This window comes from Eulemur rufifrons, chromosome 12 (genome assembly GCF_041146395.1).
Source record: "Eulemur rufifrons isolate Redbay chromosome 12, OSU_ERuf_1, whole genome shotgun sequence".
Lineage (NCBI taxonomy): Eukaryota > Metazoa > Chordata > Mammalia > Primates > Lemuridae > Eulemur > Eulemur rufifrons.
Genome location: NC_090994.1, coordinates 10,056,919 through 10,083,449, shown reverse-complemented (window position 1 = coordinate 10,083,449; position 26,531 = coordinate 10,056,919). Strand labels below are relative to the sequence as shown.

Sequence of the window (26,531 nt, the reverse complement as noted above, 5' to 3'; positions counted from 1 at the left end):
AACGAGCCAATATGTGTTTGTTGAATGGTTACCTGAGTGAATGAATTGGGTAGAAAGGTAGTGAGGAGACATAAATGATGGCATATCGTACCTTACGTTCATAATCACTGCAATAGCTTTTATATTGGACTTTTCAAAGTGGTTTTCACAGCTTGAGTTTTCTTCATTCGATGTCGTGAAAGGGTATTGGAAAACGGACATCCGTTGACCTGTTCTTGTACGTGTTTGCGTTCCTTCTCTCTCTATCCCGTCCTCTGTGTCTCTTTCCCCCCTTTTCTCCCTTCCCCGTTTCACTCCTGTCGCTGTCCCGCTTCCCTCACGCCTGTCCCGGCCGCGCGCCCGCCCTCCCAGCACGCTGGTCAGCTCCTCCACCGGCGCGCGCCCGCCGCGCCCACGCGGGCCGAGTCACGAGGCTGAGGGCGGTGAGCCGCGAAGGGGGCGGAGCGAGGCCGGGGCTCCGCAGCGCGCATGGGCGGAGCCGGCTGCGCGGGCCGCCCTGGTATATCTGCGCCTGCGCGGCGCTGCTGCTGGGCCAGTCGGGACGGAGGAGACAAGATGGCGCTGCGGGCGATGCGGGGGATTGTGAACGGGGCCGCGCCCGAGCTACCCGTATCCACCAGCGGGCCGGTGGTGGGATCTCGGGAGCAGGCGCTCGCGGTTAGTCGGAACTACCTCTCCCAGCCTCGCCTCAGTGAGTATCAGAGAGCAAGACGCATTCCGCCTTTGCTCCTTAGCCTAGCCCTTTGCTCCCACTCACCTGCTTAGCTAGCGCGTGGGGGGTGGGATTTATTTTTCCCCCCTTGTCCCCCCCGACTCTGACCCACATGTCTTTCTCTAGAAGGAAATTTGCGTGCACCTTACGTTTCCGTGAAGTGGGCCGAGGGCAGGAGCACCAGCGGGAACTTTTTCCTAGGCTTGGTGGGCTCCTGGCTATTCCCTACCCTCTCCAACTTCCCTAGGCTGGAGCGTTCTCAGGCACTTGCTTCCTGTCTCTGAGGGCCACTTCTTGTTACTCCGATCTTAATGTTCCCCTGACTTCTTTTGGATGACTAGGGGTCGAAGCAACGCCCCTTCCCATCCATTCCATCCCGCTGGTGAGGACCTCAGGGCAGGTCTTAAGCTCCTGCCGAGGGCGGACGGTGTAGTGCCATCGCTGACGTGGTCAGGCCTTTCGTGGATGGAGGTCAGGCCGGCAGCCAGAGGGAGATGTGGCTTGTCGTTCCGTGGAGGGGCTGCTCCACAGGAGGACACCTAGATATCAGAGAACGCTAGAGCTGAAAAGTACCCTGCAGGTCATCTAGTCCAGCCCTCTCGTTTTACAGGTGAGAAGCCTAAGGTTCTGGGAGGGGTAGGACTCGCCAGGCTTCAGGCTCTTAATTATTGGCAGAGCAGGAACTAAACTAAAAATCCAGGTTTTTAAATTCCCGTTGCGCCTTTTTCTACCGTTGCTTTTTCCATTACTGACCAGTTAAGCAAACTTGGTTGAGTGCAAGGTTCTTTAGGGAAGCCAAGCAACTTTGCCCATGTATAGCATATAGGCATAGGCTTAAGCGTTGCTGTGATTACAAAAAGGCCTTAATAAACCAGGTTTAAGTGGACAGCTCAGCAGTTCCAAAAGAAATGGTTCTTGATTACTAAAGAATACAGTTGTGTTGCATCAAACGTCTCCACAACTTCCTTAGAAACTGGGGATTAGCCCTGGAAATAGACTTAAAAAAAAAAAAAAAAAAAACTTGGGAAAGCACCTGATGTATCCCCAGGTGGTGAGACTGCATTTACACTCGTTAGTTGCCAGAGTGCCTGTTTGTGGGTGGCTTATTGGTGAAAAAGAATTTCAGATGATGGGTTTTAGTCTGGGCCATCTGAAGTCTGACTAATCCCAACCTGATCTGTCACTGGGTCATGTGACAGCACTGCAGTGTGAGGAAGAAGGAAAACACTTTTGATTCTGTGGATTGCTGAGATGTGCCTTTTACACTGTGAATTGTTTGAATTAGAGAATGCCTGTTGGGGGTTTATATGAGCTGAGTAAGTGTTTTAGGAAATTGACAGATGTTGCATTCTTATATAAACCTTGTCGGTAAATTTATACCTAAGAATGACAAATTGTCATTTACGAATTGCATTTGTATGCTTTGCTTTTGTTTGGGCAGAACAGATGGACATTAGTGGTGCCTCTAGAAAAAGGTTATAAGGGTGCAATAGTCTGTTGCCATTTAATTATTCAATGCCAATTCAGAGAATTTTGACTGAAATACTGTTTAAAGAGTACTCCATGATTAAGGTTGTAAGTCGTTAAGAGAGATGAGTATGATTTCTCAATGTTCTGTGTGTGCCTAGTCAGTGGCTGAAGAATTTCTCTGGATGAAATTATTCCTGACAAAATTGTTGCAGTATAGTGCTTAAAACTGAACCTTTAGAGGTCAGGGATCCTTTTTGCATCCCCAGTGCCTAGCACAGTGCCTGACACAAAGAAGGTGTCTTGTAATTGCTGTATGACTTGGATTTAAATTCCTTGATCTAATGGTTTAGTGGATAGATTCTTGACATGTATGGAATCAGTAGGGAGCTGGTGGAGCTGAGTTTCCCTTATGTATGTGAGTTATTCTAAAAGGTATAGATGATGTTAGGGAGAATACTGAGCATAAAAATAAAAAATAAAAAATTTAAAAATTAAAAAAAGGCATAAATGATATTCTTAGGCTAACAACTAACTGCATTCAAATATCATCATATCATTCTTAGGCTAACAACTAACTGCATCCAAATATCATCTTTTTCCTATTTTGCCACATTTTTTATTCTAGTCAACAGTTTTAATTGCTTCTGAATAAATATTGATCAACCTCTTAATTGTAAAGATTGATGATACCATCTAAGGTGATATGTAATCATAGTTAGTAAGGTATGCTTTTTGAGTGAAAGAATGGAGTAATATTAACAGTTCCACTATACAAATTAGATCCTGTATAAAAACAGCTTCAGGATTATAAGAATGTTAACAAGAATTGGAAAACAAGATAGGCTTGAAACTGGGAAGTTATCTTGAGCGCTTCAGCTGAATTTCTAAGGTCAGGAGGAGTGAAAACTTGATTTTCTTTTAAAAGAAAAGGTTCAACATTTTACATAGAGCTTCTGGATGCTAAATATTTTGAATTCAGTGATCTCTGTTTTTTCCTAAGACTCTAGATGAACTAACCTTTCTTACCTCATAAAGCAAAGCTAGCCCCAGCAAAAAGTCAAATAAACTTTGACTTCTTGCTTTTTTCTAGAACCTCTTCCTCAGTTGCCTACTGGTCAGGGTGTGAGTGTCTACCCTTCTTGCACAATAGAAGATGACTGCTCTGGGTTTTTTGTTTTGCTTATAAGGTGGAGGCTAAAGGACTGGGACTGTTATTGTGCAATGGCAGTCAAATTTTCCTTTGAATATTTCACAATCATTAAGTGGTGTTGAACAATCTCTTACCCTGCTGGAGGAAGAGGATGTCATCTGATAAAATACGTGCTCCTTAAAATCTATGTGGATTTTGGTTTTTAAGTGTTACTCTGTAACTATTTTCTGCTTGATAGTTCGGAATCAAAGGTAAGACTTTTTGGTTGCAAGATGTGTTAAGTATGTAGTATAAGCATATATGTACCATGTTGTCAGAAGTTCTGATTATCCCCCATATATGCACCTGTGAACTCAAGTTCTTGTTCATTTGGAAATTTTCAAGAGAAGAGTGGTCGTTATTTTGGTAAATAGAAATAATTTACATAACTTGTAAATGGGTTTTGCCTTTTTGGGAGAGCAACTTAATGTCCTTGACAGCTGGATTCTACACAGATATCTCTGCTTTGGACTGTTAATGGTGAGGAAGGCTGGATAAATATTGTTGAGGGATAAAAGGTAGTGTTTGGTATCATTTTCTCTGCGTGGTTTTCTTTGGGAATAGTTATATCATGGACAAGAGCTATAGTTTTATATAAATTGTTTTTTAGTACCCACCTGCAGTCCAAGGGCTAGGAACTGTGTGTTCTTCATATTTTCTAACTATACTGAGGACTAAAGTCAGAAAAGTTATAGAGTCATAGAGTAACAACGTTAGAATTAAAGAAAAACAAAACAGTTAGAATCCTGGACTGCCCCCCCCAATATAAAAACAAATTTATCAGGGTCTTACTTTCCTTATGTGTAAAGAGAGGGTGTATCAGCCTTGTCTCCTGTATTAGTCTGTTTTCTGTTGCCTATAACAGAACTCCTGAAATTGGGTAATTTATAAAGAAAAGGAATTATTTCTTACAGTTCTGGAGGCTGAGAAGTCCAAGGTGGAGGGGTTGCATCTGGGGAGAGCCTTCTTGCTGGTGGGGACTCTATGGAGTCCTGACAATGGCCCAGGGTGCCACCTTGTGAGAGGATTGAACATGCTAAGGGGCTAGTTCAGGTTTCTCTTCCCCTTCTTGTAAAGCCCCTCCCATGGTAACCCTTCATTCCATGGATGAACTAATCTGTTCATGAGGACAGAGCCCTGAGGATCCAGTCACCTCTTAAAGGCCCCACTTCTCAATATAGCCACATTGGGGATTAAGTATGAACATGAGTTTTTTAGGACATTCAAACCATAGCGCTTAACCTCACGGTGTTTTGTGAAGATGAAATCACATAGCCTATCCAAAGATGCTCTGTAAAAGCATGAAGCTCCAAATGTAAAGTTTGGTAGTATTTTTGTTTAGTTTGAGTTATACTATTTATTAGTTTAGTTTTTATATTTCAGTTGAATTTAAACGAATCAATCATGTTTAACTTCTGATTTGTATTGGAAGTGGTCTCCTTGGTCCTCTTGTGCTTTTCATGGTTTTCAGTGCTAGGAAACTGCTCAAGCATCTCCATCAGCTACTCCCTTCTCTGCTTAAACACTTCCAGCGGCTATGACCGTACTGGAGAAAGATTATTTTGCAGTAATGATAGAATGTGGACACAAGGGAATATTGCCTAGTGTATTAAATAGTGAAAACCTGTTTTACATAGCTAAAATTGCAAACTTGTGAAATTATTCGTAGTAGCGTTGTTTCCTAATTCTTTTAAGTGCAAGAGTGTATCATACCACAAAAAAAAAATGACCAGTTCAGTTTTAGAATTTGGGCTGCAGTAGAGTTAATGAATAAATGACTCTGGAGCCAGACTATATAAGTTCACGTCCTTGAACATATTACTTAATTTCTCTGAGAATAATTTTTCTCTTCAAAAACTTGGAGTAATAATAGTTACAGAGATTAAATGAGAAATTCTGAGCAGTATTTATTAAATGTGTGTTGACATTAATCAGTTAGCTTACAGGGTTACCTACTGGATTTTTTTAAGGCTGTATACATTGTTGCAAATTTAGAGACTCTTCATAAAGTAGAATCTTGTCTTCTGTGGTAGAAGTCAGCTCGATTCACTGTTTCCAGGAAAAGCTGTCACTTCTTTTTCTTGGTCATGCTTTTGCTCGTGACTGGTAAAACTTTGTAGTTTGGAATGAGCTTGGATTTTAAACATGAGATTCGGAAGTGTTGTTGCTGTACAGATTAGAAGTTCAAAGGAGATGCAATCTTGTTGAAAAAGTAAAGAGAATTTTAAGAACTTAAAGATTTTATTGATGTTGCATTTTACTCAAAACAAAGCTTCTTATAGATATGAAAACTAGATTGCCACCCCCACCCCAACTGTTTAGGTAAGGGTTTTGAAAAGGTCTGTTTCTATATTTCTGAAAATCGGGTTTCAAGAAAACGTGTTTCTACTGTAGCTCACTTTCCATTTCCATTTAGCAATTTTAGGAAGTCATTGAAAAATGGAATGTTGGGAGTCTTTTAAAATGAGAAAAATGAAGTAGTTTTTTTAAAAGGTTAGAATTTTTTAAAGAATTTTAGATTATTTTAAAACAATGGGGAAGGGTTTTCATAAAAGTGGCAGAAAATGTGGCAAATGGAGTCTTTCTAGTAATCTTAGGGGAATGATTAATCCTTGTATATTACCATCCATTCAAGTAGCTTACTTTTTAAACTTGTGACTTGCCTTTTATTTAAGATGAAATTAAAAAAAACCCTCCATTGACAATTACAGTACAATTACTGATGTATTCAGTTACAATGTATCCAATGTATTTGATGTCTGGATATAAATGTCCTATTGGTATGAAAGAAAGATGGAAGCTCTGATAGTGCTGACCTGTTCTGTCCCAGCTTTTGTCCCAGGGCACTTGCTTCCTGGCTGTTAGGTGCTTAGGCTGAAGGAATTGTGGTTTTAAATTCCGAAGCCCCTTCAGTGGACAGACTGGTTATTAAATGGTTTCCTCATTCTTGGGAGTCCATACTTGTGCTAGGAATCTCTGTCCAAGCTCGTTATGAGACCTCAAAAGAAATCAAGCAAGTGAAAAATCCTTAGTTGGTTGACAGTTTCATGTAAATTATTTTAAACGTTGTAGTAAGTTTTCTTCAAAAATTGATTGCATGTATTTTTTCAGCTGTTCTGATTATGAAATTGAGCGAATTCTGAAGTTGTCTGTTAGAATTACTCTCCCCTGAGTGTTCTGTTTATGCGTAACTACCATTACACTTGCCACATAGGTATGGTTAAGGTTGAAGGGTGGCTACCTCCTTTCTAAAATGAGGGACTTGGAGGGTAGACTAGCAGTTTATTCCTAGGGTGCGGCAGCAGAAAATATCAAACTCTAACCTGGTGGTAACATTTGACTTTTTTAAAGGATACTCATTTACCCCTGGCCTTGCTTTCCATTGCCCACTCCCTCTTTCGCAGTTCTTTCTCCCTCCTTTTTGTACCCATTTAATCATGGCTTTTTACCTTGCAGACTACATTTTCTCAGTTTCCTTTGTGAATTTTGTCACTTCTGCTTAACATAAGGATTCCCTTTCTCTTCCTGATCAACTTAGCTAATTGCCACGTCCTCTATACAACTTTTCCTTTTCTCTCAGTGGTGGGAACTGTTACTGTTTCTGCTGTGCTCCCACAAACCCTCGGTGCTTCTCAGGTGAGAGCCCTTATCTCATCACATTCTCCCCACATGATACTGAACGAGCAGAGTCTTGTCCCTCAGTGCCTTGTTTTTGTATTTTGGGTGCTTAGAACAATGACTCATAGTAAGGATTCAGAATGTTTTTGGTTGAATGAGGGTGGGTTATGAAAGGTTGTATAGGGACAGACATTTTGCAAGTTCACTGAAAAGTGTTGTAGCTATTTGTGTTTCATATTACAATAGGTGTGGTAAAGTAGAGGTAATTTAGGCTTTTGTGCTATTTGACAAAAGTTGACTCTTCTGTGTTTCTTTCCAGCATACAAGACAGTATCAGGAGTCAATGGTCCACTAGTGATCTTAGATCAAGTTAAGGTAATACCACTATCTGTTATGATCTATTTATGTAGTTAAAAACGTGGCATTAAGTCTTGTATAATACACTTTAGATTTTTGTTATGATTTTTAAGTCATTCTTGGGACTGAATGTCAGTGTTATATCAGAGACAAGAGTTTTAGACCAAAAGCCACAAGCTGGATTCCAGTACTGGATCTGGTATGGATTCTGTTTGTGGCCCTGAGTCCCTCATCTGCAAACTTAAAAAAAGAAAAAAGTTAATCCTACCTAACAGATTTATTAGGGGAAAAACCAACAATAATATTTATGAGTGTGTTTTATAACCTGTAGAGTACTGTACAGATATATGGTATCTTATGGTCCTTGTCATAGACTGCCATGTGTTATAGTTTTTTTTTTTTCAAACAGTATTTATCTTTACCACTAAATTTTAAGCTCTTGAGTAAATGAACAATGTTACTTTTATCTTTGAGTATATCTTTTATCTTTGAGGGCTTGACATTGATATTCAAATAATGAATGTACAAGAACAGATTATCTCAATAATGGCTAAAACCTTAAAGCAAAGAATAGTTTTTACTTATTCTGTTTGTTGTAAGTCCTTTAGTTACGTGTTTTTTAGCCAGATTTACACCTAAGAATTATTATCTTAGAGAGGCATAGAATATGATTTATACTTGGATACCCTGGGCGCTAAGCCTTTTGCCTGAGCTGTCTGATCAAAATACCCTCCAAGAAAGTAATTTATATAATATACTTTCTAGAACAATAATTCTGCATTGGTCATTGAGGTGGGTTGGGGGAGAAGCACATAATTACTAGTTTGTTGAGAGAGGTTAATGATGGGTGTGTGTTTGGCATGTGACTCCTCTGGAAATAGAAAATACATTGAGAAACATTTCTTAAAAGAAAGGGCAAAGTGCATTGTTGCTTTATCGCTAAGAGAAACTGTGTGTGTGACAAGGTACCTATATAAATTAATCTCAGGATTAAGCCTAGCAATTTTACTTCCTAGCCGCAGTTTCACGCTAGGCTGCAGACTGATTCAAAGCCTCAGTATATTGAACCCAAGTTGTACAAGATTTACATAGATGCACATTCATGTTTTGGGAAAGAATAGAGCCTACACTTTTAGTTTTTGAGGAAAATTATTAGGAAGCTTTGTTTCTCCTTTTTTCTACATTCTTTATTAAATAAAAATTTGGGGTCATATTTTTAAAGTAAGAAATTTTTATATTAGTGTATTATTGAAATACAGCTCAGAAACTATTTGAGTTTCAGTGGCGTTAAGTGCTGAGGTTAGCACAGAAAACATAATGGGGGAAATGAGAAAGAGCCCCCCTCTGTGGAGCACAGGGCAGTGGAGAAGCAGATAGAGTCTAAATACGTAAATGTGTGATTAGGAAGCTCTGTGAAGGGTGAATTAGGGCGCCATGAGAGACAGTAATGGGACGGACTTAGAAAACAACTCTGAGGAAGTAATTTTGAGAGAGCTAAAAAAGCTTCATGAGTGTTACTTTGGGGTATAGTTCCAGGTAAGGTAAATAAATTTTATGTAGTTGTAGAAAAAATGGCTTTAGACCATGAGATTTAGAGTGGGTTTTTTTTGTTGTTGTTGTTGTTTTTCATTTTTGGCTTTTGTTTTTAACTTAAAACGTACACATATGATCAAGGATCATGCTAGTTAGAATAGAAGAAGATGAAGCCCTGTTACCAACTCATTTTATGAAGTTAGCATATCTTTGATTCCAAAACCAGACAAAAGATCATACTAGAAAAGAAAAATATAGTTATTTATAAACACAGATTCCAAAATTCTTAAATATGTTCACATGTTAGATGTTAGCAAAAATATCTGTTAAAAATCAACAAGAATATGACAAAAGTAGAGTTTATCCCAGTAATACAAAGATAATAATTTAATATTAGAAAATATATCAGTATAATTGTGCACATTCATGGATTAAACTAGAAAAGGTTTATGCTTTTTTCAATAAATACAGAAAAAGTATCTCATAAGATTACTTATTTCATTTTACAAAAAGCCTTGCAGAAAATAAGGAATAGAACCAACTTTTAACCTCAGTGAGTATCCCCTGCAGTCTACAACAAACAGCATACTCAGGAGACTCTAGAAACATTCTGGTTTAAGTCAGTGAAAGGAAAACTCCAGTGTCCTGTCTGCTACTGTTCTCAGTAGGTACTTCATTTCTGACAGCAGGTATGTGGGTTTCTCCCTGCAGCAATTCAGTTCTTCAGCGATCACCCATTTTTGGGTGTCTTACAGTTTAACTTAGTTCTCTGATACTAATTGCCTGGAGTTGGGGCGGACCTCACCTGGTTAAGGGCTAAGTTCCACAAGACTGTCCCCCACTTCACACGCCAATCAAAAGTGATGGGTCCCCAGATTACCCACAGCTACTGTCTGCGTTGGCTGCAGATTGAAGATTCCCTTCTCAAGCTCTGTAATTTGCTAGAATAGCTCACAGAACTCACGAGAACAGTTTACTCACTGTTAATACTACTGATGTATTAAATAAGGATATATTAAAAGATACAAATGAACAGCCAGATTAAGAGATACATATGGTGACATCCTGCAGGATCCAGAGCACAAGACCTTCTTTCCCTGTGGAGCTGGGGTGGGCCACCCTCCCAGCACATGGCCACCTTCTTGTTCTCAAACCCAGAAACTCTCCAAACCTCTTCGGTTAGGACTTTTATTTAGGCTTCAGTACCTAAGCATGATTGATCAAATCATTAGCTGTTGGCGATCAAGTCAATTGTGAGTCCCACTACTCTTCCAGAGGTCAGGGGATGGGGCTGAAAGTTCCAACTCTCTAATCAGGTGGTTGGTTCCCCTGGCAGCCTCCCTTCCCTACCTCCTTAGGAGTTTTCAAAAGTCACTGCATTAACATACACTCTGGAGTGGTTGAAAGGGGCTTGTTAGGAATAATCTTTTCCTAACATCTTTTCCAAACATCTTCTCTCTGTACCTTATGCTGTATTTGCCAGTATTTGTGTCAGTGATGTGTGTTGTAAGGATTTAAACTACCTGAGGATATTATAAACTCTCTCAGCATAAACCTGAGCGTGTTGGAGATTAGGAATTGCACATGCAGACATGCCACGGTAGAGACAGCATATAGAGTAATTTGGGGAGCTTTTAAAATGTTGGTTATTGATCCTTTATTTTTTCCTGCTTAGTTTCCCAGATATGCTGAGATTGTCCACTTGACGTTACCAGATGGCACAAAAAGAAGTGGGCAAGTTCTAGAAGTTAGTGGTTCCAAAGCAGTGGTTCAGGTGAGCACCACTTTAAAAACTTGGCAAGTTGAACTGTTTATAACAGCAAATACCTAAGGAACACTACTTGTTTTTTTTCTAATGATCACTTTATAAGTATCTTTGGAGGTTGATTACTCGTTGCAAGGGGGAAAAAAAACTATTATTGTGTGTCATCTTACCCAAAGTGTCAGCCACCTACATCCACTCTAGTCCAATAACTCCTCTGGTAAAATGGCTTTTTTTTTTTTAATGAGTAAAATGAAATAATAACATAGAACGAGAAAGCCGAAAAGCAGAGTTCACTCACTGATTGTGGGATGAAACCAAAACTGTATCCGAGTCTGTTCCTTTACATTGTCTCTTACAGTCTCTGGTTTTTTATGTTATCTCATTGTGGGAAATGATAGTTTTTTTCAAATAACATCTTCCCCCAAAAATTAGTCTAGCTGAGGTGTTGGCAAAATTTCTGTAAAGGGCCAGAGAGTAAAGTTTATGGGGCTACATGAGTTCTTTTGCGTATTTCTTTTTTTTTTTTAAATAACTCTGACAATGTAAAAAACATACTTAGCTTGCTAATGGAATTTGGCCTGCAGATGTGACCCTTGGTCTACAATTGATAATTTGGTTCATCACCATAAAGATTTCTCTGGTATATTAAAAGTAGTATACATTTATGTATCTTACTTTATAAGGGCAGTTTAAGTGCCCACCATCTAAGTTTCTTTTACCCTTCTGATGTATTCTTTTTATTCATAGGTATTTGAAGGGACCTCAGGTATAGATGCCAAGAAAACGTCCTGTGAGTTTACTGGGGATATTCTCCGAACACCAGTGTCTGAGGATATGCTTGGTAAATGGATATGGTTCTTCATTCTGAGCGGAAATCTGTTTCACTTTTAAACATATTTCATAAGGTTTTAAAAAATTGAGTATTTGATGGTCTGCGCGTACTGTTTATTACTGTTTTATAGGTCGGGTATTCAATGGATCAGGAAAACCCATTGACAAAGGTCCTGTTGTACTGGCTGAAGACTTTCTTGATATCATGGGTAAGGCTAGTAGATAGATTTCTGTGTTTTAGAGAAAATAGCCTCTGTCTATCTCGTACCGTTGCCAGATAGTGATTTTTGCGATACATTTTAAGTAGGTAACTAATGCTCTCCATAGATTATAAATCATTTCATAAATTAATTTTTTTCTAGAAATTACCTTATAATTTTATGTAATATCTTAAGATATTATAAAATATGTAGGCTATATCTGAAATAAATATGGTAAAACCATAACTTTGAAATTAGGATTTCTCTCCTCTTTGCTATAGCTTTATTTCACTTTAGGAACTTGAGTTCTGCTATGGTATGTTTTATGAGTCTACAAAAGACTAAAGGTAAAAATTATTTCAAGTTTCAGATTTTAAAAGTAAACTGCTTTTTAAGAATAGAGAGAAATGCTTTATACAGTTCTGGCCTTCTTGTTGCTTTCTCCTTTAAATTTGATTTGATTTCTACTTCCATTGATGAATACTGTGCAGACAGATTAAATTTTTTCTTTTTGGAAATGCATTAGGTCAGCCAATCAATCCTCAGTGTCGAATCTACCCAGAGGAGATGATTCAGACCGGCATTTCAGCTATAGATGGCATGAACAGTATTGCTAGAGGGCAGAAGATTCCTATCTTCTCTGCTGCTGGGTTACCGCACAATGAGGTGAGAACTAGGATCTGAAATTTAGCAGGGAAGAATTTCTAAATGTATCACTGTTATTAGAAATAAAGGGTTTTCAAAATAAATACTCAAAGTTCTTGTTTGTGTAATACAATTACCTTGAATCTTTGTCCATGCATATGTCTTCTTTCTTGCCCTTGCATATCTTCTCAAAAAATACAAAATAGTTTTGTTGGGTAAGTCCCCTAAAACCTCCCAGTTTCATGTATGATTACAATTCCAAAAAGTTTAGGATAAAAATTATTTAGTTGTAGAAATGTTATTTTAGATTTCAACTCGGTTCTTTTATAATCCTCTACAGATTGCAGCTCAGATCTGTCGCCAGGCTGGTTTGGTAAAGAAATCCAAAGATGTAGTGGACTACAGTGAAGAAAATTTTGCAATCGTATTTGCTGCTATGGGTGTAAGTATAAGGTTTTTTATTTGTTTTATAGTATGACATATAAAATTAATTGCTTGTGTTACTAGAACAATGTAGTAAACTACACATACATAGTTGAATTTATCTCCAGGTAGAGAATTTGCAACTTGGCATTTTGGCCAAACTAAGGATTAAAATTTAGCGTTTGACTAATTTGAAATTTAAGTATAATACTGTTTGTGCCCCAAACAGTTTCTTTACTCTTTGGCTTTTGTGACAGTTTTTTTGGTACTTGAAACTTTTAGATTGTGTGGCTTGGCCTTCATGATAAATAAATGATGAGAATTTTTCTTCTCCCCCCACTAACAAAATCATTGCTATTTAGGTAAATATGGAAACTGCCCGGTTCTTCAAATCCGACTTTGAAGAAAATGGCTCAATGGACAATGTCTGCCTCTTTTTGAACTTGGCTAATGACCCAACGTAAGTAAATAGAGCTATTTCTTTTTGTTTGCCCAGACCCAGGGTCAAAAATGTTACTTAAGACTAGGGAGAGGTAAGATGTGGTCATGAAAACATATGGGCCTGGGAATGAGGTAACCCGGTGTTTCACTCCCACCCCTGCTATTTGGTAGTTATTTGGCATTGGGCAAATTACTTAGGCTCTGAAGCTCATAGAATGTGACAAATACTTGTCTCATTTGTTTTGCGTACTAAATGAGATCATACATATGAATTACCTAGCACGCAGTTTTTCTTCTTACCTGAGAAATCTGCCTTCCATTTCTTTCTTCCCTCCTCCCCTCCCCCTACACACTCTCCCCTTGGTTTGAGAAGCTGTGTAGCTCTGAGAAATTTATAAAGTAACTGCCTTACTTAAGACTTTTTAAAGTAAAAATTGCTTTATTCTCTTCAGTTTATTTAAAACTTTAAAAGGGGAACTGTACTATTATTTCCAGAATCGTTTGGGTTTGGCCTTCTGGTTTGTGTGACCTAGGATTTAACGTTCCCTTTCAGCATTGAGCGGATCATCACTCCTCGCCTGGCTCTAACCACAGCGGAATTTCTGGCATACCAGTGTGAGAAACACGTATTGGTTATCCTGACAGACATGAGTTCTTACGCTGAAGCACTTCGAGAGGTAAGTGTTTTATTTTTTTTTTCCCTGTCAGTTAAACAAACTGGGTTGATTTTTCAGGGCTATCTTGTCCCTTTGCAAGTTTTCTTTTTTCTTTAATCATGTTTTTAAGCTCATTGCTCATATATTAGTAGAATACCTTAATTAATCAGAAGGGAAAATACCACTTCTTTTCTGTCAACTTGGTAGAAATGATTAGAGGATGAGATTTAAATTATTAGCCTGTTTATCTTACTGTCAGTGTCTCCACGGATTAAGAACTGATTGTAAGGCTGGGCACAGTGGCTCATGCCTGTAATCCTAGCACTCTGGGAGGCCAAGGCAGGAGGATCACTTGAGGTCAGAAGTTTGAGACCAGCCTGAGCAAGAGCGAGACCCTGTCTCTACTAAAAATAGAAAAAATTAGCTGGACAACTAAAAATAGAAACAGAAAATTAGCCAGGCATTGTGGTGAGTGCCTGTAGTCCCAGCTACTCGGAAGGCTGGGGCAGGAGGATCCTTTGAGCCCAGGAGTTTGAGGTTGCTGTGAGCTAGCCTGACACCACAGCACTCTAGCCTGGGCAACAGAGCAAGACTCTGTCTCAAAAAAAAAAAAAAAGATTATAAAAAGGAGTAAACAATACAGGCTATTTATTCAGTTACTCTTCCAGAAAATTCTTTGTCCAGACTATCAATTTTTAACTTTTTACAATTCCATTTTTAATGATGTTAATATTTAAATAAACAAAGACCATACTCTGGCAATTCTCTCTTCAGAACTTTTTTCTTTAGAAAACCCAATCTTTGTTTAGGAACAATACGAAGATTCTAGCAGTTACTACCCAGAGGTTTTGGGGTGTTCTAATATAAATTACTAAAATTTTGAGTAAGTTATTCTTTTAAGCATATAAAAAGGGATAGAACTTCTGAAGAGAAATGCTATCTAAATTGCTTGCTTCTTAAAATCCCCTAAGATCCATCACCATATCTCACTTTGATAAATTGCTATTTCAGACTAACTCTGGTAAAAGACTATTTTTTCCGTCATAGATCAAAGACCAATACTTTTGTAAAATACAATAAAAATTAGTTATTAGAAAAGTGAAATTTTTTAAAAGATGTATAATTTACAAACCCAGATTTTAAAATTATTGTTAGTTCTAACAAGATAAAATTATTCTGCTAAAGTTTCTAAATGCTTATCTTGCCTTCTCTATTATCTCATTGCACATTGTAACAGCTGGTCTGTAGACCACACTTTGAGTAGCGCTGCCATAGCACGCTCTCGTAGGTGCCAAAATAGCATTTAGAAGTCGCATTTAATAATACTTTAGGGTTCTTGTTGATTGTAGGTTAATTTGTATGCCTGTATTACAGTATGCGTGTCTCTAAGAGAAAGACCACTTTATTATTATTTTATGCAGTGTAAATGGCTTTGTGATCTTGGGAAACTATATCTGACCCTTGGTTCTAGCCAACCTTCCTTATAGGGTTGTCGTGAGGATTAAATTAAATAAGTATGTAAGGTACAACAGATGATTCCTGGTATACATTTGTTTCCCTTTTGACCTTTTTGGGATTAGTTTACGTACATATGGTTAGCTTCACAGCATGAAATAAATCTTGTGAACTACGAATCTTTTCTCAGTTTTAAAATTAACTTCCTCTGATTTATAGAATTGCAAGCAGATTTTCTTCTAGCAAAGTATTTGAAAATTTATATTACAGCAATATGATTTTGGGGAAAAAAACTGGTCCTCCACTGTCAACATTTTTTTGCAGAATAATTCGAACTTGTGTTGCTAGGAGATTTTTTAAAAATCATCTCTTAAAGACAGTATTTAAAATGAACAGGATGGGATTTTCAGCTTGTTGATTTGGCATGTTTAAACAAACATGTTCTAACGAAGCTTTACTTGTTAAATTCTGGTGTGTGATGTTCTCCTTGACTTGCTGTCAGGTTTCAGCAGCCAGGGAGGAGGTGCCTGGTAGACGAGGCTTCCCAGGTTACATGTATACAGATTTAGCCACAATATATGAACGTGCTGGGCGAGTGGAAGGTAGAAATGGCTCGATTACTCAAATCCCTATTCTCACCATGCCTAACGATGGTAAGTTTTAATCTTTGTGTATAGCAGACATAATCACTGTAAGGACTTTGATTCTAAGAGAGAAGACCATTGGCCTTTTTTAGGTCGAAATTCTTTTGAGAGTTTAGTTACTTGTGCTTAAATAAAATTTTTCATTTGAAACTAACCCATAATTATCATCCTTTTTGTGGAGGAAGACCAATTTTCTTCTTAATTTAAATTTTTCACTTCCATTTATTAGGTACTATTGAGTGCCTGCTGTTTTAAATGTAAGGAATTTTTAAAAAGAATATGTGTTCTCTACTTAATGTAAGTTAGTCTAGTTGGGGACTGAGTATGTTATGTATTGTGCACCAGGAATTTAAGATTGTTTATGTAAGTGCCACACAAAGAGCACAGATAGTAAATGCCACAAGACTTTAGAGGAAAATTTTTAACCAAGGGCTGGTTAGAAATGACTTTTTTTACTGTGTCTGTGAACACACACAGCGCAGTGCATCTGTGTGGGTGTTCAGGGTGGCCCCTGGGGTGAGACCGTTCAGAATTCCTCTTGTCCTTATTCCAGTTTTTAAAAAGCACTTTTACAAGATATTTTCAAAAACAGTTATAACTTACTTGTAATTGAGCTCTCTTCTGAGTGCCTTATAAGTATTCACTCATTTGATCCTTGTAGCAACTTGGAGGCAGGTGCTGTAGTCTGAGCAGCACAGGGAGGTAAAGTAATCTGTCAGTGTTAGGAAGTGATAGGATTAGGACTCAGGTGGTCTGAGTTCATAAGTTACACTAACTTCTATGCTACACTGCCTCTGACATGAAAATGATTCGTTCTAAGGGAGCAGCTACAAAATAATGCAATTTAACAGATTTAGAAGCGTATTGCTTTGTGTGACCTGCATAGTGTTGCTTTCGTTGTCTAGCATCCCTGTATTTTGCATGGTGAAATGTTGTACGTCCATCTGAGATAGCTTATGAGTTCTAAGAATATTCTCTCAGTATACATCAAGTTGGTAAATTTCTGTAAGGGAATTTTGTGTTTAAAATAGAATTTTATTTATATTTTTAGGGGAGAGCACGTATCTAGGAGAGGGGGTATTTTTTTATGAGTGTAGCTGTGTACCTCGTAGTGCCAACACACGTCTAACTGCTGTAACCAGACAAACTAAACTGGCCAATATGGTAGCCGCTAGCCACATTTGGCTATTTAAGTTCAAATTAATTAAAATTAAATAACATTTAAAGTACGTTTTCCAGGTTCGTTAGCCACATCTGAAGTGTTCAATAGCCACACTTGGCTAGCAGCCACGCTGTTGGACAGCATAGACACAGAACATTTCCATCATCACAGAAAATTGTTCTAATAACACTCTTCTGGGTAATGCTATAAGTAGTACAGATTGACTTCTTGTGGGTTTGGTTCTATGAGATGGCCGCTTTAAAACTCATGAACTAAAAATGTCAAGTTTAACATCATGTGTCTTCCTCTGGTAGATATCACTCACCCCATCCCTGACCTGACTGGGTATATTACGGAGGGGCAGATCTATGTGGACAGACAGCTGCACAACCGACAGGTAACTGACATTGGAACAAAGCAGTAGAGCTTATAGATCTTTCATCTCTCCTTAGTGACTTTGATTTTGCTGTTAGGAATTAATTTTGTTCAAAGTATCAATTTGAATTGTTTTTAATATGGCTATAAAATTGTCATTTCTGTATACTAAAATTCTGGTGTGGGTGGAGAGCCAGAATTAACAATGATCACTTTTCTTTATTGTGCCTTAAAATAGAGTCTGTTATCTCAATTTTGGGGGGGTATTCTATTCCATAATGGTATATCCACCAACCTGATTATTAGTAGGAAAACAGATTTTTGATAGTTCTGTAATAGATGCGGCTTTTAAAATCAGCTTTTAGGTAAAATTCTTGTTAATCTTTTTATTTTGGGTATGATTTTTTGAGTCAGAGTTCAGAGGACCACTCAGAATTGCTCATGTGGTAGTTACCTACCAGGCAGATGTTGAAAATTGTTTTTCAAAACAGTCTTGAACTGTTTTATAAATCACACCTTTTTGGATTTGATCTCAAAAGAAATACAATGCTATAATGTGTTTCTTACTACCTTTTCTCTCCAGGAAAAGATATTAGAATTCATGTAGAAAACAAACATAGCAGTTTTATGTGATTTAAGGGGCAATAATGACTTTCAAATGTTTCTTTACTGCTAGTAAAGCTTGAATTTTTGTACTTAAATACAGTATTTTTTTTTCTTCTACCTAAGATTTACCCTCCTATTAATGTGCTGCCCTCACTATCACGGTTAATGAAGTCCGCTATTGGAGAAGGTATGACCAGAAAGGATCATGCCGATGTCTCCAACCAGCTGGTACGTGTGTTCTAAGAATGGTGTTTGAAAGAAATGAATACCTGTTTCAGTTTGTTCTTTCTGCAGTCTTAATACCTCCCTTTCTCCCTTATCATTTTTCTCTTTTCCATCCCTGTAGAATTTCAGTTTAGGCTTAAAATGGAAAATATGTACTCATTTGTTAGAATCAAAACAATCTTTTTCTCCTGAGGATAGATGTAGATAATCAATATTAAAAATAATATGCTTGAAACTCATGTCTAATGCTACATAATTTGTAAATAAAACAAGCAATAAGATGGTTTTAATTTTTTATTAATAATTTTAATAAGTATGTAGAATATTCTTGAAAGTATGATCTAATATATTTCTTGCTTTAATATATTAACCAATCACCAGAACACTAAGAGATACAGTTTCATATATTACATGAAATCCTTGATTTTTATAGTCACGAGATTGTACACCAAACACAAATAAAAACAATTTTGACCATAAAGTAGAAATGACAAACCTGTTGATAGCACAAATATTTTTCTTGAATGGAACTTCAAGAGCAATTTCTCCATGGTTTAAGTAGGAGTTCTCAATTTCAAATGCTCTATGAATTGTGAGCTCATTGACATATTGAGGAAGTGTATTTTCTGTAAAATGTTGTTAATGTCTCTGTATTGCATGCCTGAAGGCTCCTCTCCGAGGAAGAATATTATTACAAAGTCCTTCTGGTACTTTCACATGAGCTTATGTGAATTGTGTTCATGCATTCCTTCTGTGGTCTCTCGTGAAGAAAACTACAGCAGTGCATTTCTATATCCCAGGTTACTGTTAACGTTTATAAAATCTTCTGTGCACTCATACAAGCCTGTCTTCTCTTCAGTATGCGTGCTACGCGATTGGGAAGGATGTACAAGCCATGAAAGCTGTAGTGGGAGAAGAAGCTCTCACCTCAGATGATCTTCTTTACCTGGAATTTCTGCAGAAGTTTGAGAGGAACTTTATTGCTCAGGGTAAGAAGACTGTCATTTTTCCTACTAACATACAAAGCCTCATGTGGTTTTGGCCTTTCCCACTCTGCGAGCATTTACACTGGTCTCTGTCCAGTATCCCTCCGATTAGAGGAGGAGGTCTTCCCAACCCTCTGGCTCCTCTTCTGCCTTCTGAACACCTTGGGGAGATCTGAACTTGCCTATCTAGTTATTTAGCCACTGTCTTATTTTTTTCCCAAACCACCATCTAGCTGGCCTTGTGCTGTGCCGCCCTCATTGCCACTTGTCCTTCCTCATCACTTTTCTTCGACAGCCATCTCTTTTGGCTTTGGGGGCTTTGAGGCCTGAGGACTTTTCTGATTATCTGTTTTCATCTCCTTTTCCCATGTCTTACGTTCCTGCTCCTTACTCAGTTACCTGTTCTTGCTGTGCTTTTTTCCCCCATTACTGACTTTTCACCATGCTGGGGACTCTGGACTGCTCTAATCCCACAGCTCCAGCTGCCTTAGGGACACTGTCATTGTTTTTGCACCACCCCCTCAGGCTCAGTATGGGCAGAACCAAAGGTCTTTCCCAGCTCGCCTCCTGCCTAGCAGTGCCGCCGTGCTCTCTGCAGTTTCTGTCTGCTCCTGGCACGACCATTGTCCTGATTAACCCGAGCTTAATCATTGGGTATTATTCTTAACCTTCTTCACTTACTCCCAGGTGATCAGTTATTTATGAACTTGTGTTGTTTTTCTTCAAAATATTTTACCCTATTCTGATTTTGTTTCCGTTATAATACCTTAGTCGAGTGTTTCTCATACTTTAATATGCTTTGACTCAACTGGGGATCTTGTTAGAATGCAGACTCTGATTCAATAGATCTGCTTGGGGCCAGAGATTTTGTATTTCTTTGAGTTTCTGGATGATACGGAAGCTGCTGGTCTCTGACCGCTGCATCAGACCACACGCTGAGTCTCACGGCCCTGGTCCAGCCTTTGTCCCATCATCCGTGGCCGCTGGTGCCAGCATTTTGACCAGTCTCCTGATTCCCTGTGTACCATTGCCAGGGCAGCTTTATTATTCATTTTATTGGTTGTCCCTCTACTAAAAACAGCCTATGCTGGTTTCCTTTACGTAGTGTGTGTCGGGTTTTCCAGCTGTTTGGCTTGGTCTCTCCCGTCACCCCTGCTCATGCTGTAACATTCTATTCTTGACTTAAGTGGTAGTTACAACATGTGTGTTTATTTTGGAATAATGCTTCAGGCTGTACACTTAGGATTTGTGTGCTTTTCTGTTATGCAATGCATTATTAATATTAAAATCCCCAAAATATACATGATTGTTGGGTTTCTTTTTTAATGCAGAACCTCAATACCTTAAAAAGTAAAATGTTTTTCTCTAGAGAAAAGAACCCAGAACTCCAGCCACTCTTGATTCTTTGGTTGAAGAATAAAATTTATTTGGGGGATGAGGATGATTCTGCTATTAGAAATAGTTACAACAACTTTGAAAACCACAGGCCTGTGCGTGTGGTTGGGTGCTCGATTGACATTGAAGGACTTGCAAATGTTTGTGCTAGTGTCTTCAAATTCAGCCTTTTCTCTCCTGTGCAAACCTTTGTTCTAGAGAGACTGCTTTTCTCATTGACCTCTGGACAGAACACTGAGTCTAGTTTCTGTTGTTCAGTGATCCCACTCAGTTGTCAAAGCCCACATCAACCTCCCAGCCCCAGCCCCACCCCCTAGACTCCTCCCCGCCTCTAGCCCCCGGGCCTCTCCTTTCCTCTCCTTCCCTGTGGGACTTACTGTTCGTACCCTCATCTCCACATTCAGTCTCATTTAGTCTTGAGAGTCCTAACTTCTTCCTTTTTTATATTTAATGCTCACACTGTTAAGTTGGAAGTCCCTTGCTTTTATTAATTCAATCTCAATTTTTTAAGGTCCTTATGAAAATCGCACTGTGTATGAGACTTTGGACATCGGCTGGCAACTGCTCCGAATCTTCCCCAAAGAAATGCTGAAGAGAATCCCTCAGAGCACCCTGAGCGAGTTTTACCCTCGAGACTCTGCCAAGCATTAGCTGCTGCCGCCTCACTGGCTTGGTCCTCTTGTGAAATACTGGTCCTGTTTTCTTTATGCCTTTCTCCCCCAGCCCCACCTTTGTGTTGGAGTTTACCGTGTTACCCTGTAATTAAAAACAAAGAATAGGTAACATATTGTGCCAGTGTTGCAATGTTTTAAACTGCTAACAGACTTTAAAATATCCCCTATTCATAAAACCTGGGTTTTCAGTGCTTTGTTTAAAGTAGCTGCAGGGATGGAGTTTTCTTATTGATGTATGTATTTGTACATAGTGGTGTAGTTAGTTAGGCAATAATGTCCTCATTATTTAGGTCTCTTAGACCTTACCTCTCAACCCCCTGGACAGTTTCAGTCTGAAGTTACAATGTTTTGGTCTTTAAATTAGGGGCAAGATCAGGCCTGAAAGAAATCTCCTTTCAGAAGAGCCACCAAGAGGCTCTTTCCTGAGTGTTTTCTTTTGGGTGGTCATGTCCCTGTGGGTCTGTGCTGCTGCTCTAAGCAGATAGTTTTTACTGTCGACTTGCTCTTTCTTGTACAATGAATAGATTAGCAAAAGGAGTTTCCTTTTCCTCTTTAGTAACATGCATTGGGACCCCTGTGTCTTACAGTGCTCCCTCTGAGTAACACACAGAATCATGCAACCTTTGCACAGCTGGCATTTACCTGATAGCAGCAAGATGCCTTGTCTCGGTGTTATTTACCGGGTTTCCATGCAGAGAAATCACATGATTAAAATAGCTAATAGAATTGTTGCTTGGGGTACAGTAAAAGAAGAAGAAAGAAAAACCTATATCCATTTTACATTCTGTTGTGCTAACAGTGGTTTAAGTTTCTAAAGTGTTTACCAGATGCCGAAGGCAAGGTGGGAAGTGAAAGCTCTTATGTTTATGGATATTTTAAACTCTGTTAGACAGCAGCCTTCGGAAAATCCCCGATTTGGTTCTGCTTTCTGACCTGTCTCTACCTTTTCAGGGTAATCTGTGGCACAAGTGATTGCATTTAACAGCTTTAGAGTTTTATTAATTCCTGCTCTTCCCTGGTGCAAGCCCTGAGCTATCTTCTATGCAGTTCTGCCCTGTCTGCTGTTTTGTCTCTTTGTGTTCTTTGTTACTTGGACTTGGGTGCAATAGCAACTTCTCTACTCTGTGCATTCCATCTTTCAAGTTGTGTAAAGTTCCTCACTTTTTTCTCTGAGGGTCTAGGGGGTGGGGGGAGGCAGCATGATTATATTTTAATGTAGAAAATGTGATATCTGGATATAAAATGAAAATAAATGTTAAATTAAATGGAAGTTACCTAAAGTGACTCTGTATCTTCTAATCAGAAAAGCAACAAGAATTAAATATATAATAATGCGTCTCTTCAGTTCAGTTTTGAACATCATAACCAGTGTTGTGAACCAATCCCCGGTATTGCAGGGACATGGCCCGTGTTTGATGCCCTTCTGTCTTCCAGGCTGCTGTTTCAAGCTCTTCTCAGTAATAGCTCTTACAACATGCCGTAGTTTGATTCAGGGCCAAGAGTTCCTGTAATGCAAGTGCCCCATAGCATTCTTTGTTTCAGACATTTTCAGGACCTCTAGAACTTACCTGCTATGAATGAAAGATGGTAATTATAAAATTAAATATATATTGAAGAAAGCCAAAGCTTGCTTCCCATAATATTTTAAATGGATGTCTGGTATATAAAGAAAACCTAGGCTGGGCACGCTGGTTCATGCCTATAATCCTAGCACTTTGGGAGGTCGAGGCAGGAGGATCACCTGAGGCCAGGAGTTGGAAACCAGCCTGAGCAAGAGAGAGACCCCATCTCTACAAAAAAAAAGAAAAAATAGCCAGGTGTGGTGGTGCGTACATGTAGTGCTAGCTGCTCGGGAGGCTGAGGCAGGAGGATCGCTTGAGCCAGGAGTTTTGAGGTTGCAGTGAGTTATGATGATGCCACTGCATTCCAGCCTGGGCGACAGAACAAGACCCTGTCTCAAAAAAAAAAGAGGAAAGAAAACCTTAAAGCACAGGGCTTGGGATCGTGGAATCATTTCTCTCCCCTCTTCAGTTCAAGGCAGCTTTCAGGAAATGCAGAGGAAAAAGCTTAATCATAGAAAGTACTAGGTAGACCTGAGTTCTCTTTCTGGTTCTGTCACTAACCGTATGGCCTTGTTTAGTCATTTAACACATTTGAGTCTGCTTATATGCCTTTTAGAGAATGATAAGGACTAGAGATTTTGTATCTAAAACTCTAGGACAGTACCTGGTCCATAGCAAGTGACTTTTATTAATAAACCTTTAAGACCACTTAGGATTAGTTGGTTAAGCAGCACTCTTTTCAGTTTGTACCTTACTTTTTAATGAAAACATTTTGTAAGGGAGCTTTTTTATACCAGCCATAAGACCTAATTTTTTTTAAGAGACCAGTTAAAAAGACAAGTATCTTCAAAGGTCAGGCTGACTAAATGACTCTTTAAACATTTATTGCTTGCAGTTGGCTGTCACTTCGGTGTGTGAGATTGCATGTGAGTGAAAAAAACGCTTTCAGACTAATGTAATAAATACCTCACTAAGACGTTTTATTTTCAGCAAGTGTGGGGTGCAAGTTTTCTGAGGTCAACAAAGCATCGTCTGCTTTTGGAATTTTCTGTTACTCTAGTAAGGGAAAGTTAGCTCAATTCAGTATTAGGGGCCAGCAGAAAATAGTTCTCTGGACTAAACTAAAAATATCACTTAGAGACTACAACAAGAAAAACTTAGCAGGGCAGCTCTTGAGGGAAAATTGTCTTTTGTGGAAAAGCTGAAGTACAAGGAAATGCCTTTTTTTTTTTTTTTTTTAAGTCACGCTCCCTACTCCACTTTCAACTGTATCCAAACCATTTTCCAGTTTGGGGTCGAACACCTGCCTGGTGCCCAGATTTGCCATGTAGTGTCCTTAGCTGTCCCTGGTCCCCGTGAAGCCCTCAGTGGCAACATGGAGCAGATGACTGATGGCTGGAAACAAATTGCTTCCAGTCACTGGTGGGCCACAGTGCATCGTATCCTCAGCAAGAGTGGCAGAACCTGCCCAGAAGACGTGTTGAATATTTTCAGACATGGACAAGCTGGTAATAGTTGAGCCCTTCTTGATCAGTCTGCCATAGTTCCTACTTAGGGGACAAAGCATCCCACTGTGGCTGTCTCTGAGGCTGGAGACACATGAGCACTATGGGGGTGGGGGGTGGGCAGTCTCCTTTGCAGGAGCCTGAGGACACTTAGCCTGGAATAAAACACAGGGCTGTTTGCTGTGGCTTGCAGCTATGTGAGCATTGCACATGGGATATACCACTTTTCTCCAAAGAATTTCATCTCCAAGCTCCTAGTGCATTTTATACATTTAATAAATTATAGCACTTCAGATAGCAGTGGTCCTGTAGCCCCTTACCCACAGATTTTTAAAAAAATTAAAAAATGACTTGTCCAAGGTCACACAGGGAATGGCAGAACATGGGCTAGAATCTGGGTCCTCAGTCTAGTCTAGTGCTCTCTCCAAAGTACTACATTAACATCCAAAGGCCACTCGATACGCCGGAATGCTGTCCTCAAATTCAGACCACTCTAGAAATGAGAATTTTGTATGGTGGCTAGAGTTCCAGTCCAGTAACTTAGGGGACATAATGGTAATGTGAATGTAAACCAAAGGCCCTGACAAACTGGAGTCAAGAACTTCAGGGCTCACACGAAAAAGTTAAGCTTCTGAGGGGAGGTAGGTTGTGGTCATGTGTGCAGACAAGAGCCTCAAAGTGCACCTGGATTAACTTTTCTCAGCAGTTTTCTTCATTTCCACAAGAGGGCAGCAGCCACACGCTGGCTGAACGTTGAGTTCCAGCGGTGCAAACACTTCCAGCTCAGTGCCAGGGCAGTCAACGGTTCACTGAATCAAATGGTGCTTTTTTTCTGGAGCTACACGTCAGCCCGGGGGCTATAGGAGAACATGCTCTAATAAAAATAGGCCAAAACAAACTGGAATCAGTGCGGAGAGCCCTGGACTGTGGAATCGGGAGGGCTGGGTTAGAGATGGCAGAGATGACCTGGTTCAGCCCCCTCCTGATAACTGAAGGGCCTTTCGAGCATCAGGAACAGTGAAACCCAGCTTCTGGGGACGGTGGGAATGTCCCAGGAGGCAGTCCACTCCAGGATGGGCATCTTTGACGGTTGGAATGCCAGGTAAATCAGGTAAAACTTGCCTTCCTCTAACTTCACCAAGTGGTGGCCTTGGCCTGTCCCCCAGGGCTCTCCCAGGTGACAGCCTGCTACCATCTTGAAGATTGTTGCCACTTCTTCTAAGTCTTCTTCAGTCTAAATATTCCCAGTTCCCTTAATCATCCCTCACTTAATGGGCAAGGGAGTTATTCACCTCCTCAGTAACTGAACAGGATTAGAAGCAGATCTAGCCTTCTGGCATAGGAATCTTTGTAATTCCGTTCTTACATTTATACTGTCCATAAAAGAAGGTCTTCGCTAAAATGTAGAGCGTCAGCCCATGAGTATGAAGGCCTGTCCCAAGTAGGTAGCTGGAACTGGAAGCCCTCAAGTATTAAATGTGGGCTTTGAGGCCACCTCTGTGATCCAAGCTTCAGTATTGGAACCCCGATGAGCTCTGAGCTAAGACATTCTGTTCTCTGCTTCTACTGTACTTTCCCCCAGGATCTGCTATTCAGTAGCACGCAGGTGTAACCGTGGCTCTAAGGAAGTTTCATTCATGGTTTACTTAATTCATTGTCCAAATAAACTTGAGAAGTGCAGGTCAGTGCAAAGAGAATACCCTAATCCTACCACTCAGAGGAAACTGTTAACATTGTATCATACGGAACCCCTCAACAATCATGACTTTACCAGCGGGCTTTGCCCTCCCATCTTGTTAAACCAAAGCCCAGAGCAATTCTGGCTCCTGTCTCCCGAAGATCATTTACATAACAGGAATCATCTCAAGAAGAGAAGTGTTTAAACTACAAACCTTCAATACACATACTTACAAAACAGTGAGCCATGCGGTTTAATCCGAGTAGTGTCAGTTAAACAACAAAGTTCGTGTAACCAAAAATAATTTCAAAGTAACAAATATCTTTTGTCTGAATGTCTTAACTTACGTGTACCCTGAGGGGAATTATGGACCCTTAGCGGTACTTCTTAAGAGCCCCTTTCTTCTCGTGAGTCCGCTCCTCTG

General features: G+C 39.4%; 1 protein-coding gene across 1 annotated transcript; it reads left to right on the top strand.

The window, feature by feature from the left end:
- The first annotated feature begins 529 nt into the window (after positions 1 to 529).
- Positions 530 to 22,636, top strand: ATP6V1B2 (ATPase H+ transporting V1 subunit B2). The gene is made up of 14 exons (XM_069485184.1): positions 530 to 691; positions 7,309 to 7,364; positions 10,555 to 10,653; positions 11,392 to 11,485; positions 11,607 to 11,684; positions 12,202 to 12,341; positions 12,661 to 12,762; positions 13,106 to 13,203; positions 13,738 to 13,861; positions 15,798 to 15,948; positions 17,416 to 17,498; positions 18,206 to 18,310; positions 19,167 to 19,296; positions 21,200 to 22,636. Exons 1-14 carry the CDS (start codon positions 556 to 558, stop codon positions 21,337 to 21,339), a joined length of 1,536 nt encoding a protein of 511 aa, XP_069341285.1. The 5' UTR covers positions 530 to 555; the 3' UTR covers positions 21,340 to 22,636.
- The last annotated feature ends 3,895 nt before the right edge of the window (positions 22,637 to 26,531 follow it).

Excerpts from the sequence above, each read along its gene's own strand:
- ATP6V1B2 (XM_069485184.1), top strand. The coding sequence starts at position 556 with ATGGCGCTGCGGGCGATGCGGGGGATTGTGAACGGGGCCGCGCCCGAG. Across the intron at positions 12,342-12,660 it reads CTGGGTTACCGCACAATGAG|ATTGCAGCTCAGATCTGTCG; the intron begins GTGAGAACTAGG and ends AATCCTCTACAG. Across the intron at positions 13,204-13,737 it reads AACTTGGCTAATGACCCAAC|CATTGAGCGGATCATCACTC; the intron begins GTAAGTAAATAG and ends GTTCCCTTTCAG.